The sequence below is a fragment of the Gymnodraco acuticeps genome, unplaced genomic scaffold (assembly GCF_902827175.1).
Source record: "Gymnodraco acuticeps unplaced genomic scaffold, fGymAcu1.1, whole genome shotgun sequence".
Taxonomy (NCBI): Eukaryota; Metazoa; Chordata; class Actinopteri; order Perciformes; family Bathydraconidae; genus Gymnodraco; species Gymnodraco acuticeps.
The window spans coordinates 139821-156575 of NW_022991590.1; the positions used below are offsets into that span (position 1 = coordinate 139821).

Here is a 16755-nt window from a genome sequence, read left to right on the forward strand (position 1 = left end):
GCCAGCGTGACAACATTACGCAGCCCACTTCATTTATTGTTTACAGAGTAAAGCAGGATTTGCAGCAGGACCCAGAGCGCACGGAGCACAGAGCGGACAGCAGAGACCAGAGCAGATTACTATATTTGCGTTTAGGACTTTTTCTGTACTTTGACTTTTGTCAAATAATGGCTCACAGGAAAGAGATGCTTACTACTTTACAGGCATTGGAAATTGTGACTAATGTTGACAGCGATGCAGATATGTTACCTGTTGATTCTGAGTCAGACGACGAGGATCTCCTGCAGCCAGAACGGGACCCGGACCGTTGTGACTGATGACGAAATTCCACCACGGCAAAGGTATGAAATCTCTCTGTTTTTATCTATTACTTATTTATTTGGTGTACGATTATTCATATAGTAAATAAAAGCGTCTGCTAAATGAAATGCAACGTAATGTAAATTCACACGCAAAATGGCATGTTTGAATTAGAGGGGTTATTTACAAAAATACCAAATAGTGTTTATTGTCCGTTACATTTACTAAAAGTAGCCTATAGGCCAGTGTTCGTCTATAGTCACTAAATGTATTGCATTCACACACTCAAAATGCCATGTTTACTGCCAAGGAAACAGGAATTACAGGAATTCATCTAATCTCTTTGTTATTCCACATTTGTTTTCATAGTGATGGAGATGAGGATGAAATGACTTCTGGACCCCCACCATTGTCTACTTTCACCCAGCCCACACCTGGCTCACCCTCACATTCCTCAACTTCTGCCTCACCTTTCACTAGAAAGAGATCTGCACATTGGCCACTCAGCCTGCATCCAAAAAGCACTCACTTCCAAAGCTACCATCGTCTGCTTTCTACCAGCGTCAGACACATCTGTAAAACCGAGGTGGGGCTCCCACTCCTCAGCCAGGAAAAGCATCAGATAAATGTGTAAAACCCAGGAAGTTCTTTCTCTTCCAGAACGACAGAAGAAGAACTCGGGTGGCACAACAGAGAGGAGAATGACCAAACACCAGAGCCACTGCATTTCACGCCAGCCAGGGTCCCAGGCCCAACGCTCGACCCCACTGTAGCATGGTCTCCCCTCTTTTCAGACTTTTTTTTAGCGCTTCCGTGGTTCATACAATCATTACCAACACGAACGCCAACGCCCTGAAAAGACTGCAGGCTGGAAAGAAGCATGTTTGGAAAATGCTGACTGTGAGGGATTTCTATATTTTCCTGTCCATCATCATTTTCTCAGGCCTCATCGTCGTTCACAACCGATCGGACTACTGGAGGAAGAAATGGCCATATAACTTCCAATTCCCAGGTGATAGAATGTCCCGGGACCGTTTTGAAGCCATCATGTGGTCACTGCACCTGAGCAACCCTGATGAAGACAAGGAAAACGATCGCAAAAGGAACACCGCTGAGTATGACAGACTTTTCAAGATAAAGCCCCTGTACACGGACATCATTGATGCCTGCAAAGCCCATTTCCAGCCCTATCAGAACATTTCAATAGATGAGAGGATGGTCGCCTCAAATGCCTGCATCAGCATGAAACAATACATGAAAGATAAACCAACGAAGTGGGGATACAAACTGTTTGTGCTGGCGGATTCCTCCACGGCATACACCTGGAACTTCTTTGTGTACACAGGGAAGAGTGCGTTCCTCTCAGGCCAGGGACTCAGCTACACCTCCGTGACCTACCTCCTGCCCCTCCCTCTGCTTGGTGCGGGCTACACACTCTTTGTGGACAACTTCTACACAAGCCCTGCCCTATTTGGGGATTTGTCCACAAAAAACATTGGCTGTTGTGGGACCATTAGAAAAAATGGAATTGGTTTCCCACAGACGGAGTTGAATGGCCTACCAAAAAAGGCTGAAAGGGGAGATCTGCGGTGGATAAGGGAAGGCAAACTCCTGTTCATAAAGTGGATGGACAGCCGTGAAGTGACCATGTGCTCCACAGTGCATGCAGCCTTCAGTGGAAAGACTGTCCAGCGGAAAGTGAAACAGGCTGGTGTGTGGCAGACTAAGACTGTTCCCGTTCCTGACGCTGTGTTAGACTACAACCGAAGCATGGGTGGCGTGGATGTGTCTGACGCTTTGATCGGGTACTACAGCGTTCTCCACAAAACAATGAAGTGGTACAAGACTTTTTTTTCTCCATTTTATGGACATTGCCGTGGAGAACAGCTTCCTTCTCCACAAGGAGCTGTTCAAGATGAGGGTTGACCCCGGCAGGACAAAGCCACACAGAAAACTTTCAGGGAGCAGCTGGCTGCAGAGATGTTGGAATATGCTGAAAGCTCTGGCCATTACTGACAGCCTCCTACCAGGTACATACACACTTCTACTTGTTTAAAACTGACCTTTGTACGATTAATACTTCATAAAATACTGCAGATCCTTTATCTTACCTCTTTCTAATCTACACACATACAAGTATTTAACTGAAGTTACACAACAGTGTTGTTGATACAGAGTTGGAGTTCATTCACACGTCACTACAGTGGGTCATGTTTTCAAGAAACATTGAACAGTGCTGCCACATATGACTCAGGAACAAAAGAAAAGACTCTGAACCCTTTCTTTGCCATTCTATAAAAATAGTGTTGCTACAAAAGTATAAATGAGGCTTACTAATAAGACGACTCAGATCTGAAGCTACTCAGGAATCTGCTGCCAACGTGCAATAAAAAAGACAACATTAATAGAATCAAACCCTTTTTTTGTTACATTTTAGTCGATTATAAAAAGAAATGCCTTTAAAATAGGATGCAAGCAACACTAGTTTCTTAACCTGAATTGATAATAGACTATAATCAATTTAAACAGAACAGATCTGAATGTTTACATTCTTATACCATTTTGTACAATAATTATAATGAATAAGTTCAAACAAACTAAAACTTACAGCTGATTAATAACGGTATCTAACTTGAGTTTTTATTATATGACGTTATATATATATATATATATATATATATATAATATGAGGAAATGAACTGTGGTCTGGCTCTCCCAGCTTGCACGCGGTTTGATTGGCTAGCGCTTGTACTGGCGGGAATTGCAAAAACGGGATTTGATTGGCTGACGCCAGCTTCGAGCAAGCATTGAGCATTCTGACGCTGATAGACGCTCGTGATGCTTGCAAGGCCTTGCCATGCTACCCACAATGCAGTTCGGCGAAGTTTGAAAATATCCTACGTCACCCCATTCAAATGAATGGGCGAAGCGTTGAAAGCATTTTTTGACGCCTGTAGTGTAAACGGGCCGTTAGGAGGGAATTCCGTCTCGTAGCGTTTGTGCACTGTTTTGAAATGCCGCTCCTAAATTACCCTTCTTCGGTAAAGCCACGCTCGCATTGCAGATGAGACAGATGGACTTTGAATTGGAATAGATACAAAAATAATCATCCTCCCACTCGGAGTGAAAATTATATAGGCCTATGTTGGGCTTTTTTGCTTCTGCCATAATTGCGGTCTTGTGTGTGTGAGGACTGTCACTCCTGTTGACACGGACAACGTCAGCGAAATATTGCCCAATGCCCACCAGCCACGCCCCGACACATGGGGTCACGCCGGCCAATCACAAAGCTTTGATGCGTTCAAGTGCATTATTCTGGACAGGAAGATTATGTTTCAGGACATTAACGATAAAACAGAATGTTGTTGTTCTATTTTTAGACACATCTCGCGATCGACTGGTTGGGCACCCCTGATCTAGATGCTTCAGTAATGAACAATTACAAGCCCATATCAAACCTCCCATTTCTAGGTAAAATCATTGAAAAAGTTGAGTAATTTCTTGCATTGAAATAACTGTTTCGATGTGTTCCAGTCAGGCTTTCGTCCAAACCACAGCACTGAGACTGCTCTTGTAAAGGTCTTTAATGTCATCCACTTAAACACAGACAGTGGCAGAACTTCAGTGTTAGTATTATTAGGTCTCAGTGCTGCGTTTGACACTGTTGACCACAGCATATTACTAGACCGACTGGAGAACTGGGTGGGACTTTCGGAAACAGTTCTGAATTGGTTTGAATCCTACTTAAAGGACAGAAACAACTTTGTGTCTATAGGTAAATACACATCTGAGTTGACAAATATGACATGTGGGGTTCCTCAAGGCTCCATCTTGGGGCCTCTTCTCTTTAACATCTACATGCTACCACTGGCTCAGATAATGAAGAACAACAAAATAAGTTACCATAGCTATGCAGATGACACACACATTTACGTAACAATTTCACCAGGAGACTATGCTCCAATTCAAACACTGAGTAAGTGCATTGAACAAATCAATGACTGGATGTGTCAGAACTTTCTCCAATTAAACAAAGAGAAAACTGAGGTAATGGTTTTTGGAGCCAAGTCAGAACGTATAAAAGTTAGCGCTGAGCTTCAGTCTGCAATGTTCAAAACAACAGATAGAGCCAGAAATCTAGGTGTAGTCATGGACTCTGACCTGAGTTTCAACAGTCACATTAAAACTGTTACTAAATCAGCCTACTATCACCTAAAGAACATATCTAGGATTAAAAGACTAATGTCACAGCAGGATCTGGAAAAACTTGTCCATGCTTTTATCTTCAGTAGACTCGACTACTGCAATGGTGTCTTCACAGGTCTCACTTAAACATCTATTAGGAAGCTGCAGCTAATTCAGAACGCTGCTGCTCGAGTCCTCACTAACACTAAGAAAGTGGATCACTCCTGTTCTGAAGTCTTTACACTGGCTTCCTGTGTGTCAAAGAATAGATTTCTAAATACTGCTGCTGGTTTATAAAGCACTGAATGGTTTAGGCCCAAAATACATTTCTGACCTCCTGCTAAATGATGAAGCATCCAGATCTCTCAGGTCTTCAGGGACTGGTCAGCTTTCTGTCCCCAGAGTCAGAACTAAACATGGAGAAGCAGCGTTCAGTTATTATGCTCCAAGTATCTGGAACTCCCAGAAACCTGCAGGTCCGCTGCAACTCTGACTACTTTTAAATCCAGCAAGAAGACTTGTCTTTTTGTCGCTGCTTTTAATTGAACTATTCATATCTTAGACTGCACTGTAACTTTTATCCATGTATTTTTCTTTTAATGTTTATTTTATTAGCTTTTCTTTTTAATGACTGATTTTAAATGCCATTTTCTTAATGTCTTTCATTTTTTGTAAAGCACTTTGAATTGCCTTGTGTTGAAAAGTGCTATATAAATAAACTTGCCTTGCGCATGGCTATGCCTATATATGCAGGGGTGCACATCACTTTTTTGCCCTGGTTCTCAAAGGAGCACCTGGAGATGTTGCTTGGTGCTCATCCTTAAAATGAAATAAACCGTAACTTTTGAGGGGTCTTGACTTTATTTGCCAGACACACGGCACTGAACACACATGCAGAGGTGAACACAGAACACACATGCAGAGGTGAACACAAGACAACATTAGCACGACCAATAGTCCTACAAGCTGTCATCACTACCCTCCTGACTGCTCTCCTCACTGTCTTCCTCTCTGTCAGACATGGTAGCTGATGATGTAGGCCTACTTCTTCCTCTCTGGTTGAGTCTGCGATTAGCTGCTTGCATCCACAAGTCAACAGCTGGGTTTGGGTCGAAAGTCTCTGTTGTCATCTTAGACAAGTGGATGTAATCAAATAAGTATGTTTACTAGGGTCGGGACTTTAACGCGTTAATTAAGATTAATTAATTACACAAAAATGAACGCGTTAAAAAAATTAACGCATTTTAATCGCACTTTAATCGCACTTATTTTTGCACAGCGGAACGTTTCTCACTGATGAGTTTCAGGCGTACCGATTATACTGGAGCACCAACTAACGTTCATGACTTCAGCATGGGACTTCAAACAACAACAAACCACGGTGAACAATAGTCAAACATGAACGAACAAGCTGATGAGACCGCTTTGGTCGGCCCCGTGGATGGGAAATTTTGTTTTAAAAAACGGACGGATGGAAGCGTCGATAAGAGCACGGTTGTGTGCAAATTATGCAAAAAAGAATTTGCATATCACCGCAGCACATCAAGCCTAAAATATCACCTAAATGCAAAGCATGTAGCAGCTAGCGTGGACGTTAGCCCGACTCCGAGTACAAGGAACCACACCCTGACCCAACCCACACTCAACCAGATGACTGGTTTCAGGGCCAGGATAAGTAAGTCCACGTCTGAGAAAATAACCAACTCCCTGGCTCACTGGATTGCACTCGACTGTAGACCACTTGGAGTGGTTGAAGATAAGGGGCTGCAAAAGGTACTCCAGATTGCATCGTCTGACGCAACATATGAGCTGCCATGCAGAAAGACAGTGACAAAAAGAATCCAGCAGCTTTATGACAATGAAAAGGAAGATAAAGAGAATTTATTGGAGAAAGCCGCATGTGTTGCCCTGACTGGGGATCATTGGACCTCGGTAAGCAATTCAAATTACCCTCGGTGTGACGGCACACTTTATTGACATCAAGTGGCGTCTTCACTCATTTGCCTTGTCATCCAGAAGACCACCACTAGGCACTTTGCTGAAAACGTGGCAGAAGATTTTGAGTCTGTGGCAGAGGCCTGGGAAGTCACACAAAAAGTCACCACAATCGGAACAGACAGTGCCCGAACCATGATCGCTGCAATGAGACTGCTCACATTCCAGCACATGCCGTGTGTTGCTCACGTGTTGCAAAGGACCATCACAGTTTGCCTTGCTGACAGCGGGTTCACAGGCACATTGGCAAGATGTCGTAAGATAGAGGGGCATTTTAAACACAGCCCCTCAAACACAGAGGAACTGCACAAGGAGCAAACAGAACTAGAACAAGACAAAGAGCCACTGATACAGGATGTTTCCACAAGGTGGAATTCAACACTGTTTATGATCTCTCGTCTGCTGAAGAACCAAGAGGCTGTGAAGGCTACTCTAGCCAAACAGAAGCACAATCTCACCATGTTGACTACAGCAGAGTGGGACAGACTGCAGAGGCTCGAGACCCTCCTTAAACCATGCAGGTAAACACCCACCAACTGTTTTATTAATGGGATTAATTCATCATTGCTGTCCCTTGAAAAACGTTGTGAATTGACTATGATTGTGCAGTATAAATTAAATTGCTTTTCCAAAATGTATTGTACTGAATATCAATATCACTATGACTATAGTATAAAGTTGCTACTGTTTTTAATCTACTATTAATTGGTACAATAATAAATCACTTTCCTAAACTATCCACTGCAGATATGTGACTGAGCTCCTTGGGGGTGAGACTTATGTCTCGTGCTCTGTTGTGTTACCTGCTCTCCGCCACCTGACCCGCACCATGGAGGTCTCAGATGACGACCCAGCCTATGTGGTGAGGTTCAAGGCTGCCTTTAAAAAGGACCTGTCTCAACGCCAAGATGCACTCAACCATGGATGGCTCAGGGTGGCTACAGCACTCGACCCGCGCTTTAAGGTAACATGTGTAATGGTCTTCTTTGTTTTTCTCTTTTCTTGCTTTTTGACCTCCTTTCCCCTGCCCCCCCCTCTTTTTCCCTCCCCCCCTCTTTCTTTCTATGGAATAACAATATGATGGGAACCATGTACGAAAATGAATTTCACCCACCTTTTTACTCTGTAAATCTGTGATGTGACAATAAACCTGATTCTGATTCTAAGGACCTAAAGTGTCTACCAAGAGGAGAGCGAGGAGGGGTGTGGACCAGCGTTGAGGCACTGCTGCAAAAAGAACCAGACAGAGCCACTCCAGAACCCACAGAGGAGCCAGCAAGGAAGAGGAGCTTCCTGCTGTTTAATTCAGACTCTGAATCAGAGGATGAAGAGGGGCCCAACGGGGCTCTGGGCCGCTACAGAGCAGAGCCCACCATCAGTGAGACAGACTGCCCACTGAAGTGGTGGTCCACTCATGAGGGGGCCCATCCACAGCTTTCTGCCCTGGCCCGCAAGTATCTGGGCAGCCCTGCCACTTCTGTCCCTTGCGAGAGACTTTTCTCACTGGCAGGTAACATAGTTCAAAAGAAGAGGGCAGCCTTGAGCTCTGAAAATGTGAACAGGCTAGTTTGTCTCAGCAACTGGCTGAAAGAGAAGAAGCAGAATAAGTAGTCTTAGAGGTATCCTGAGGCCAATGGGCTTGTTACTGAAATGTTGATCAAACAGTGGCCTATGCAACAGAGATTTTATTTTTCATCAGGATATTGGAAGAATAGGAGGGATTGAGGTCAATCACTGGCACTTTTTTATTTTATTTTAAATGGTACACTTGATGTTGAACTATTTATTATGTTGTTGGTGCAACTGGCACTTTATGTTGAACTGTTTATTGTTTTGGCCAAGGTTATTGAGATAGTTGGACTGAAATTGATTAGATTTTTTAAATCAACAAAGTCTGTTATGGCCTCTGAAGCAAGAGAGATGTTTTCGAATAGTCAGGGTTTCCAATGTTCTAAATGTACTAGAAAGTATTGTGTTTTACTTAAAAAAGTACCACCTTGAAAAAAAATAAACAATGTTTTGTTGCTTAAGCTTATGTATTCAGTCATTATTCAATGGTATACTAAAATCCATGTGAAAATTGCTTCTCACTGTTCTCAGGTCAAATATGTATATTTGATTAAAAATGCGATTAATTTCGATTAATTAGATTAATTTTTTTAATCGAGTCCCGACTCTAATGTTTGTAAACATTAGAGTCGGGACTCGATTAAAAAAATTAATCTAATTAATTAATGTAGGCTAGAAAGTATTGTGTTTTACTTAAAAAAACCACATCAAGTGTAAGTGCCAGTGATTGACCTCAATACTTTCTAGCCTACATTAATTTGTTATTGGCTATGGTAGGTCATTGGTTATGTAAACATAACCAATGACCTACCATAGCCAATAACAAATTAATGTAGGCTAACTTATTTTATTTATGTTGTTCATTCATATCTTATTTAACCAGTTAACATTTATTTATGCATTTTTTTTTTATCTCTCCAGTTTTAAAGGATATTTTTGTTTACTGTCCTATAGTATACACTGGAATGATTTGAAACCTGTTTATCCCAATAATTATAAAGGAGTGCCTTGGAAATATGTGTTTACATAAATTGTGATCAAACCGTTTGAACTTAGACTAAAGTGAACTATCTAAACACTCAAGAGTCCTTTACCTCACTGAGCTGTAGTTATCAGCCTCTCAGTCTGACTGGAGAGGACTCTCCCTCCACATTATTGTAGACACATCTTCTTCTTATATCCGTTAGACCAGCTAGCACCAGATGCTAATAACAATAGCGCCGGTACCGGTGCACCCTCCCTCTCTCCCTCGCTCGCTCCCACGCTCGCATTTTGGCTGTGAGCTGCGGGTGCCAGATAAGCCAACATCCCCCATTTTCATCATTTACAGCGCCCATCGTACAGGGCAAATGAAACGTGTAACCGGGGTGAAAAGGGTGTTACGTTTACTTAATTATGAATATTGTTACATCAAGGCCGAAAATTAGGATGAGCCCCAACGGTCAAAAATGTTTTCCCCCCCAGAACTGCCAGCGCAGCGCCTCCACAGATCTGGCGTCCTAGGCGAACATCTATTACGCCAGTGCTACGGGCCGGCCCCGAGTTCATATGCAACGCGCAAATATCTTTCTCTCTCTCCTCTCTCCTCTCTCAATGTTGGTACGCAAATGCGCCTTTTTTCAAATGACACTGTGCTCTTTTTTTGGCGGAGGTGCGCATGCGCACCAGTTATGTGCAGCCCTGTATATATGGTAGGTTGATGGGCCACAGCTGAGGGGATAGACGGGGAAACGGAAAAGTCTTTTGACCGTGTTCTTTTTGTTACTTTGGAAAATGATACACTTTTGAGTGACTATGAAGAAATGTGTCCTCCTGTATGCACCGTGTGGACCAATGAATAAAGCTCATCTGATTCAACTACGATCTCCGCTGAGTTGTTTGGAAACAAAGAGAGGCGCGTCAAAACCCACAACCCCGATAGAGGTGGCTATTCAATTGTAGACAAGGATCAAGACGCCACCACACGTACTTATACTCAAATGATTATTACCCTACCTCACATTAAATCATTTGTTCTTTATGCTGTAAACAACCAAATGTGTGTTTCGTGATAGCATTCTACACGAGGATGACAAATGAAAGAAAAGAAAACTAAGTTTAATATTTCAAAATGAGTTACCCATCTGTAAGTAGACAAGTAGATCTGTAAGGCCTCCCATATAACCTGGCTGAGCCAATATAAAACAATCAGCCAAATAACTTTTCAATTCATTATTGATTACTATTGTTGAGGTACTTTTAGGTTGGCAGTGAACATAAGTCAGAGGTACATGGTGTACTTTTCCTCCACTACATGTATTTAATCCCTTTAGTTGCTTCACAGATGTGGATGAATGATGTGAAATATAATCAAGTGTTGAATCAGACTTTAGTTCCACCTGGAGTAAATCCACCAGCTACCCTGCAGTATACAAAGTACTTCAAACTAGCTGCACCTTCACCAGCTTTGAGAACACTTTCATGATCAATCATTATAAAACATATCATATATATTATTCTGAAATGGACCAATCTGCACAACGACTACTTTTACTGTCGCTACTTTCACTATATTTTGATTGAGGGACTTTTACTGAAACAGAGTATTCCTACTCTGGCTCACTTTATGCTGCGTTTCCATTACAGTTTAGGAACTGGGGCAGTAACTATAGTAACGCAGTGTAGGCGGAGCCGTGACGTCATCTTCAATGCGAAACACAAAACCAACATCAGCCCAGTGTTGCCAACTTGGTCGTTAAATTTGGCGGCTTTCCAAAAGCCAAAAGCGACTAACGACTAATCTAACGACTTGTAATGGTGTTATTAGGGACTTTTCTGGTGTTTGGAGACTCACGTATTGTTCTGCAGTTAACGAGCTGCCGTGAGCCCCTCAGCCCTCCCATAGTACTGACAGGCGCAGACCAGGGACGTGCACACAGAGTCTAGGTAGTGCTTGAGCACCTGCCCGTTTTGCCCTCTGGACAGCAATGTGCCCTTTTGAAAGTTCGTTTTTTACAGTTTATTTTTATTTATTTTTACAGTGTACTGTATGTGGCTCATGGTAACATCGATCAATTCTGGATTAAAAGCTTCTAATATATACAACAATGCCCCAAATGCGCGTTGTAATGTAATTTTGTCAGACATCCCCATACGTGCCCCGCGGGGCCGCGCACTCCCGTACGTGCGGTGCCCTGGCTGCAGCCCCTCCCTTCCCTGCTCTCAACGTGAACGCGCAGAGCTGACAGGACGACCAAGTAACCACCAGGTAACAAATACAATGAGTCGAGTGTATTGTGTAATCCCCTAAACCAGATGCCAAACTAAACTATACCGGGTTCGTACGGTCATTGAAAACCTGGAAAACTCATGGAAATTCAAAATGCAAATTCCAGAGTGGCAGAGCGTGATGTGAACTGAAAAGTTGCAATATCATTTAAGGAATCGTTGAGCTAGCTAGCTAGCATTGTCACTATCTGCTAACGTTAGCTTTAGCCTTCGTTTTCTAATAATTTTTTTCATAGGCTATAAACAGAGACGTATAAGTATAGAGATTGTAGCCTACTAGAGTAAAAGTAGAAGTACTCAGATCATGTACTTAATAAAAGCAGAAGTACTCAGATCTTGTACTTTAGTAGAAGTACTCAGATCTTGTACTTAATAAAAGTAGAAGTACTCAGATCTTGTACTTTAGTAGAAGTACTCAGATCTTGTACTTAATAAAAGCAGAAGTACTCAGACCTTGTACTTGAGTAAAAGTAGAAGTACTCAGATCTTGTTCTTGAGTAAAAGTAGAAGTACTCAGACCTTGTACTTGAGTAAAAGTAGAAGTACTCAGACCTTGATCTAGATCTGCTATTTTCAAATGGCTGTATATAGGGCTGAAGTGATGAAATGTATGTTTTGTAATAATCTTAATCTAAATCTACAAAATAACTAGTAACTAAAGTTTTCAAATAATTGTAGTGGAGTAAAAGTAGAATATTTGCATCTGAGATGTAGTGGAGTAGAAGTAAATGTATTGAAAATGGGAAATACTCAAGTAAAGTAAAAATGCCTCAAAAAGTACAATATAAGTAGTAGTAACCTTATAGGTTTACATTAATGCTGCTGTTAAATGTTTCTAGGAGATTAACCCTTAATTATCATGCACAGCAGAGCAGTACATTGATTTAGCTCATTTACATTTACCACTTGTAGAATAATGCCAAGAAGAGACAGGATACGAAAAGAAAAGAGAGCTCCAGCAGGCAGCCCGGGGAAGCAGCTCTCTGCTCTCCTGGGTAAAGCAGCCTGAGCCTACCAGCAAGGAAGATGAGGATGCAGATGTGCCTGATGAACCCTTACCCATCATCAATGATGAAGATGAAGAAGAAAGGTCAGTCAATACCAGAGTCATGTTAAGGGACAAACTGTCTGTGTCTAGAGACAAATCCACAGAAAAGATCTGAGTCAGACACAGATGAAGCAGAAATGTCAGAGTCCAGAGCAGCACCATGTTCAGAAACAGTGCTCTCTGATGATGACCAAAATGAGGGAGAGATGGAAGGAGAATCCTCCATAGATGAAGAGAGCCAAGAACCAACTGTTCGTGAACAAGATAAAACAATTGCAAAGATAGCCATAATGCAATATCCAACAGATCCTTCCCATGTAGAAGTCTTTAACATCAAGTGCAATGACAGCTACATGTCCATGTGCTGCAGTGTAGGCCCTCGTCAAGCAGATATGGCATATCCCAAAAATACAGAAGGGCGGTCATTCCAAAAACAATGGTTCTCTGGGAATGCGTGGCTGGAGTACTCACCTACTGCTGATTCAATGCACTGTTTTAGTTGTCGGCTTTTCCACTGAGGAAAAGTACAAAAGTAGAACAGCATGGACGACTGATGGCGTAAGGAGGTGGAACACTGCTCTTGAAAAAAAAATCAAGCAACATTCATGCACAGAGATGCACATGACAAGCATGGTTAGTTGGACCAACTATCAAAAAAAGGCACTCCAGTCTGCATTAGATGTCTCAGATGTGAAGGGGGTGGAGGTTAGAGAGCGAGAGAGGCAGACTAATAGAGAGATCCTGACCAGGTTGATCGATATCACATTATATCTTGCACGACAGGGACAAGCATTTCGAGGCAGTGATGAGAGCGAGTCCAGTACCAACCGAGGTAACTTTCTTCAATTAGTGAATTTATTTGCCAAATATGACAGTGTGCTGAATATGCATACAGAGAAAGTTGCCCAAGTGAAAGGAACCAAGAGAAGGCCCCAGGTGTCAGCGCTGTCTAATAGGAGCCAAAATGACATTATTGCAGCGCTGGCTACTTACGTCAGGGGGGAGATACGAGCTGAATTGAAAGAGGCTGAAATCTACTCCATCCTCCTTGATGAAACCTCAGATGTTTCCCGCAAAGAACAAGTGTCCTTTGTGGTGCGATATTTCCATGAGATGGAAATCAAAGAGAGATTCATTGAGATGTGCACTGTTGATCAGTGCTGGAATTGGGCCGGTACTCACCGGTACGCAGTACCGGCACTTCTGGTTCTGACCCATGGAGTACCGGCACTTCTTGCTCAGTACCGGCATGCTGGCGGTACTCCGGTACTCATGCACCGTGCCAGTACTCAACACTCTCCCGCCGTTCTTATTATACATCCATATATATATATATACAGCCGCCCGGTACTCAGTAGATGCGTCATGAGGTGCCGAACGGACATTCTCATCGCTCTAACCGCTGGAGTTTCACAGCGGCTGTCAGCTGTTTACTCCTGTCATTCAAACAGAACGTGCTGGAGAGGGGGCGGGGCTTATCTTCTCCATGTAAATACTGTGGTGGAAACGACTATGTCAAAATTAACCTATTTGACCGTGATTTAATAGTAATACACGTTTCAAAAGAAAAGAAAGTTTGGGGCTCTCTGCTGGAACTGCTACCCCCGCGACCCGACCACGGATAAGCGGGAGAAGATGGATGGATGGATGGACACGTTTCAAAATAATAATAATAATAATAATGCCGAAGTAACAACATACTGAAAACTGTTAGTAAAACCATGTTTTAATGCTTTACAATTTACATACCTAGATGCACGTGTGTTGTGTTTATGCAGTGCAACTCCCACCCAGTGGGTGGCTATGTAGAGTGATAGAACAGAGCAGGCACGCCCCCGAGAGAAGGAAAGCAAGTCACGTCACAAATTAGCATTTCTAAAATGTTAGCGTGGATTAATAAAAGTGCAAAAAGACAGCGGTTGTCGCCGGAAGAAACTTCAAATACAGAGAATGCTGTGCCTGTGTTGGAAATTGTGTCTGATGGGGAGCTTTCTTTGGTTGATCCTCCTGCTCCAAGTTCTAGTGCATTAGCATTAGCACTAGCTCCGCCGCCTCCTCCAGAGCCTCTAACGTTAGCTGCTGCTGGCGCAACTGCCACCACCAACACCGGGCAAAGCGATGCACCTGACTGCTGGACAACGGACCAGGTGCAATATTTTTGCAAGACCAATGCATGGCTCCTTCTTAAAGATAAGAAGCTAGGATGTCGGATATGCAGAGATGTCAAATCTTTGGGAATACACACTGGACAAGGACTGAAACTGTCAACTGAATGGGGTGAGTGTGCAGTGTCTCATTTCGGTGTTGACAAGGGCAAACAACAAGCTAGCCTGAGAAAAAAAATCAAAGAACATAAAGAATCACAAGCCCATGTAAAAGCTGCTGACATCCTTACATCTGCTTCACGTGAAACTATTCAACATCAAGTGCAGTCTATGCATAAATCTGAATTAGACACCACTATCAGAGTTTTTCGAACGGCATATCAAATTGGCAAACATAGCCGGCCATTCACAGACATGCCAATTGATTTGAATGTACAGAAACTGAATGGGCTGAACGTGGGCAGGGTTTTGCACTCCAATAAAACCTGTGGCGAAATCATCGACCACATAGCTCATGAGCTGAAGAAAAAAAATGGCAAAAGACATTACAGAAAAGCAAAGAAAACTCTGTGTTTTGGTCGATGAATCTACCACTATTAGTGGTAAAACGGTGCTTGTTGTGTGTCTACGCTCAGCATTAGCTGATGCTGAGCCCGAAACGTTTTTTTGGGAGCTGATCGAGTTGGATGGAACAACGGCTGATGACATCACAAAGGCGTTAATGGAGTGTCTTGGAAGAGATTTTAACGAGGACTTTTTAGGTCAGTGTTTCGTTTCTTTTGCATGTGATGGGGCTTCAGTCATGCTAGGGAAGAGAACAGGCGTTGCTACCCAGTTGTGTAGTAAATTCCCAAGCCTGTTTGTGTGGCACTGCTCCAATCATCGTCTAGAGCTGGCAGTTGGGGATGTGGTCAAGGAGGTCTCAGGGCTCAATCATTTCCAGATCTTTTTTGACAAACTCTATTCCTTGTTCCATGCCTCCCCCAAAAATCAGAGGCAGTTAGCGCAGTGTGCGCAAACAGTCGGACAGCGTCTCCTGGTGATAGGGCGTGTTTTGTCCATCCGCTGGGTGGCTTCAAGTGAAAGGAGCGTCAGAGCAGTCTGGGAAAACTACCGAGTGCTTCATGATCACTTCACAAATGCTGCAAACGACACGAGCAGGGATTCCAGAGACAGAGCAAAGTACAAGGGCCTGGATGATGTGCTCACATCTGCAACGTTTGTCAGCAATCTGGGACTGATGTACGATGCGCTCACAGAGCTCAGCGACCTCTCTCGGCAACTCCAAAAAAGAGAGATGACACTGCCTACAGCAGATAGGCTCTTAACTCGAGAAATACGAGTTTTTGAATCCATGGTCACCATGCCTGGCCCACACATGACTACAGTTCATACAGCTCTAGCTGAGAAGTCCTTCAAGGGTGTTGCCCTGCGTGAGAATGGCAGGCTTGTACAGATTCATGCAGGTCAGTTTTTCCGCAGTATGGTAGAGAATCTGAGACACAGAATGACTTCCACAACCTCCTCTCATGTCAGCACAAGAGAAATCCCATTACATGGCCGGGAGGCGTAGAGGTGCTACGTTTGTGCGAAGTGCTGAAAGTGGACAGAAGAGAGACTGTTCAGGGCTTTCGCGAATACAAGGAAACCAGGGCATCCCGTACACCTGCTGCCATGGAGCCTCTACTGAAAGCAGTCCGAACCATCGCTGTCTCCACTAGTGAGTGTGAGCGGGCATTCAGCTGCATGAACGATATCCTTACTGCAAAAAGGAATGCTCTCTCTCTGTCAGCCGACTGTCCAGCCTGGTTTTCATTAAATGTAATGGACCATCACTAGGACAGTTCAATCCGGAACAGTATGTGAGGTCCTGGCTGGCAAAGGGAAAGAGAAGTGCTGATGAAAGAGCCTGTCCAGCTCCAGCCCCTGATACTGATGTCCCCAAGGCCTTCTGGAGCCTTTTCTAACAATGTGAAGTATATTGCAAAGCAGCTCACCCAGTGAGAAGACTTTTGGCATAATGTGCCGATTTGTACAGATCCTGGAGATAGAAGGACTTCAGACCAACCAGGGAGTTATCTGATCAGCTTGGTGTTCAATGTAACTCTTTACCATGGCTCAGACTTTGTTACTTGCAGTTACAGTTTCTCATTTTAGATTGTGCAAATTTTGCATTTGTTTTTACATGTTCTTTGTTCATGCTCTTTATCATTTTTCTGAGTTGGAAAGTTAGATTGCATCATAGTTTACTTTATACATATTTGTATTCTTCAGTGGTGAAGTATA

General features: G+C 43.1%; 1 protein-coding gene across 1 annotated transcript; it reads left to right on the forward strand.

Moving 5' to 3' along the window:
• The first annotated feature begins 6867 nt into the window (after positions 1–6867).
• LOC117533920 (zinc finger BED domain-containing protein 4-like) lies at positions 6868–8510 on the forward strand. The gene is made up of 3 exons (XM_034197956.1): positions 6868–7001; positions 7228–7444; positions 7648–8510. The coding sequence occupies exons 1-3, from the start codon at positions 6868–6870 to the stop codon at positions 8089–8091; spliced, it is 795 nt and encodes a 264-aa protein (XP_034053847.1). The 3' UTR covers positions 8092–8510.
• Positions 8511–16755: the final 8245 nt, after the last annotated feature.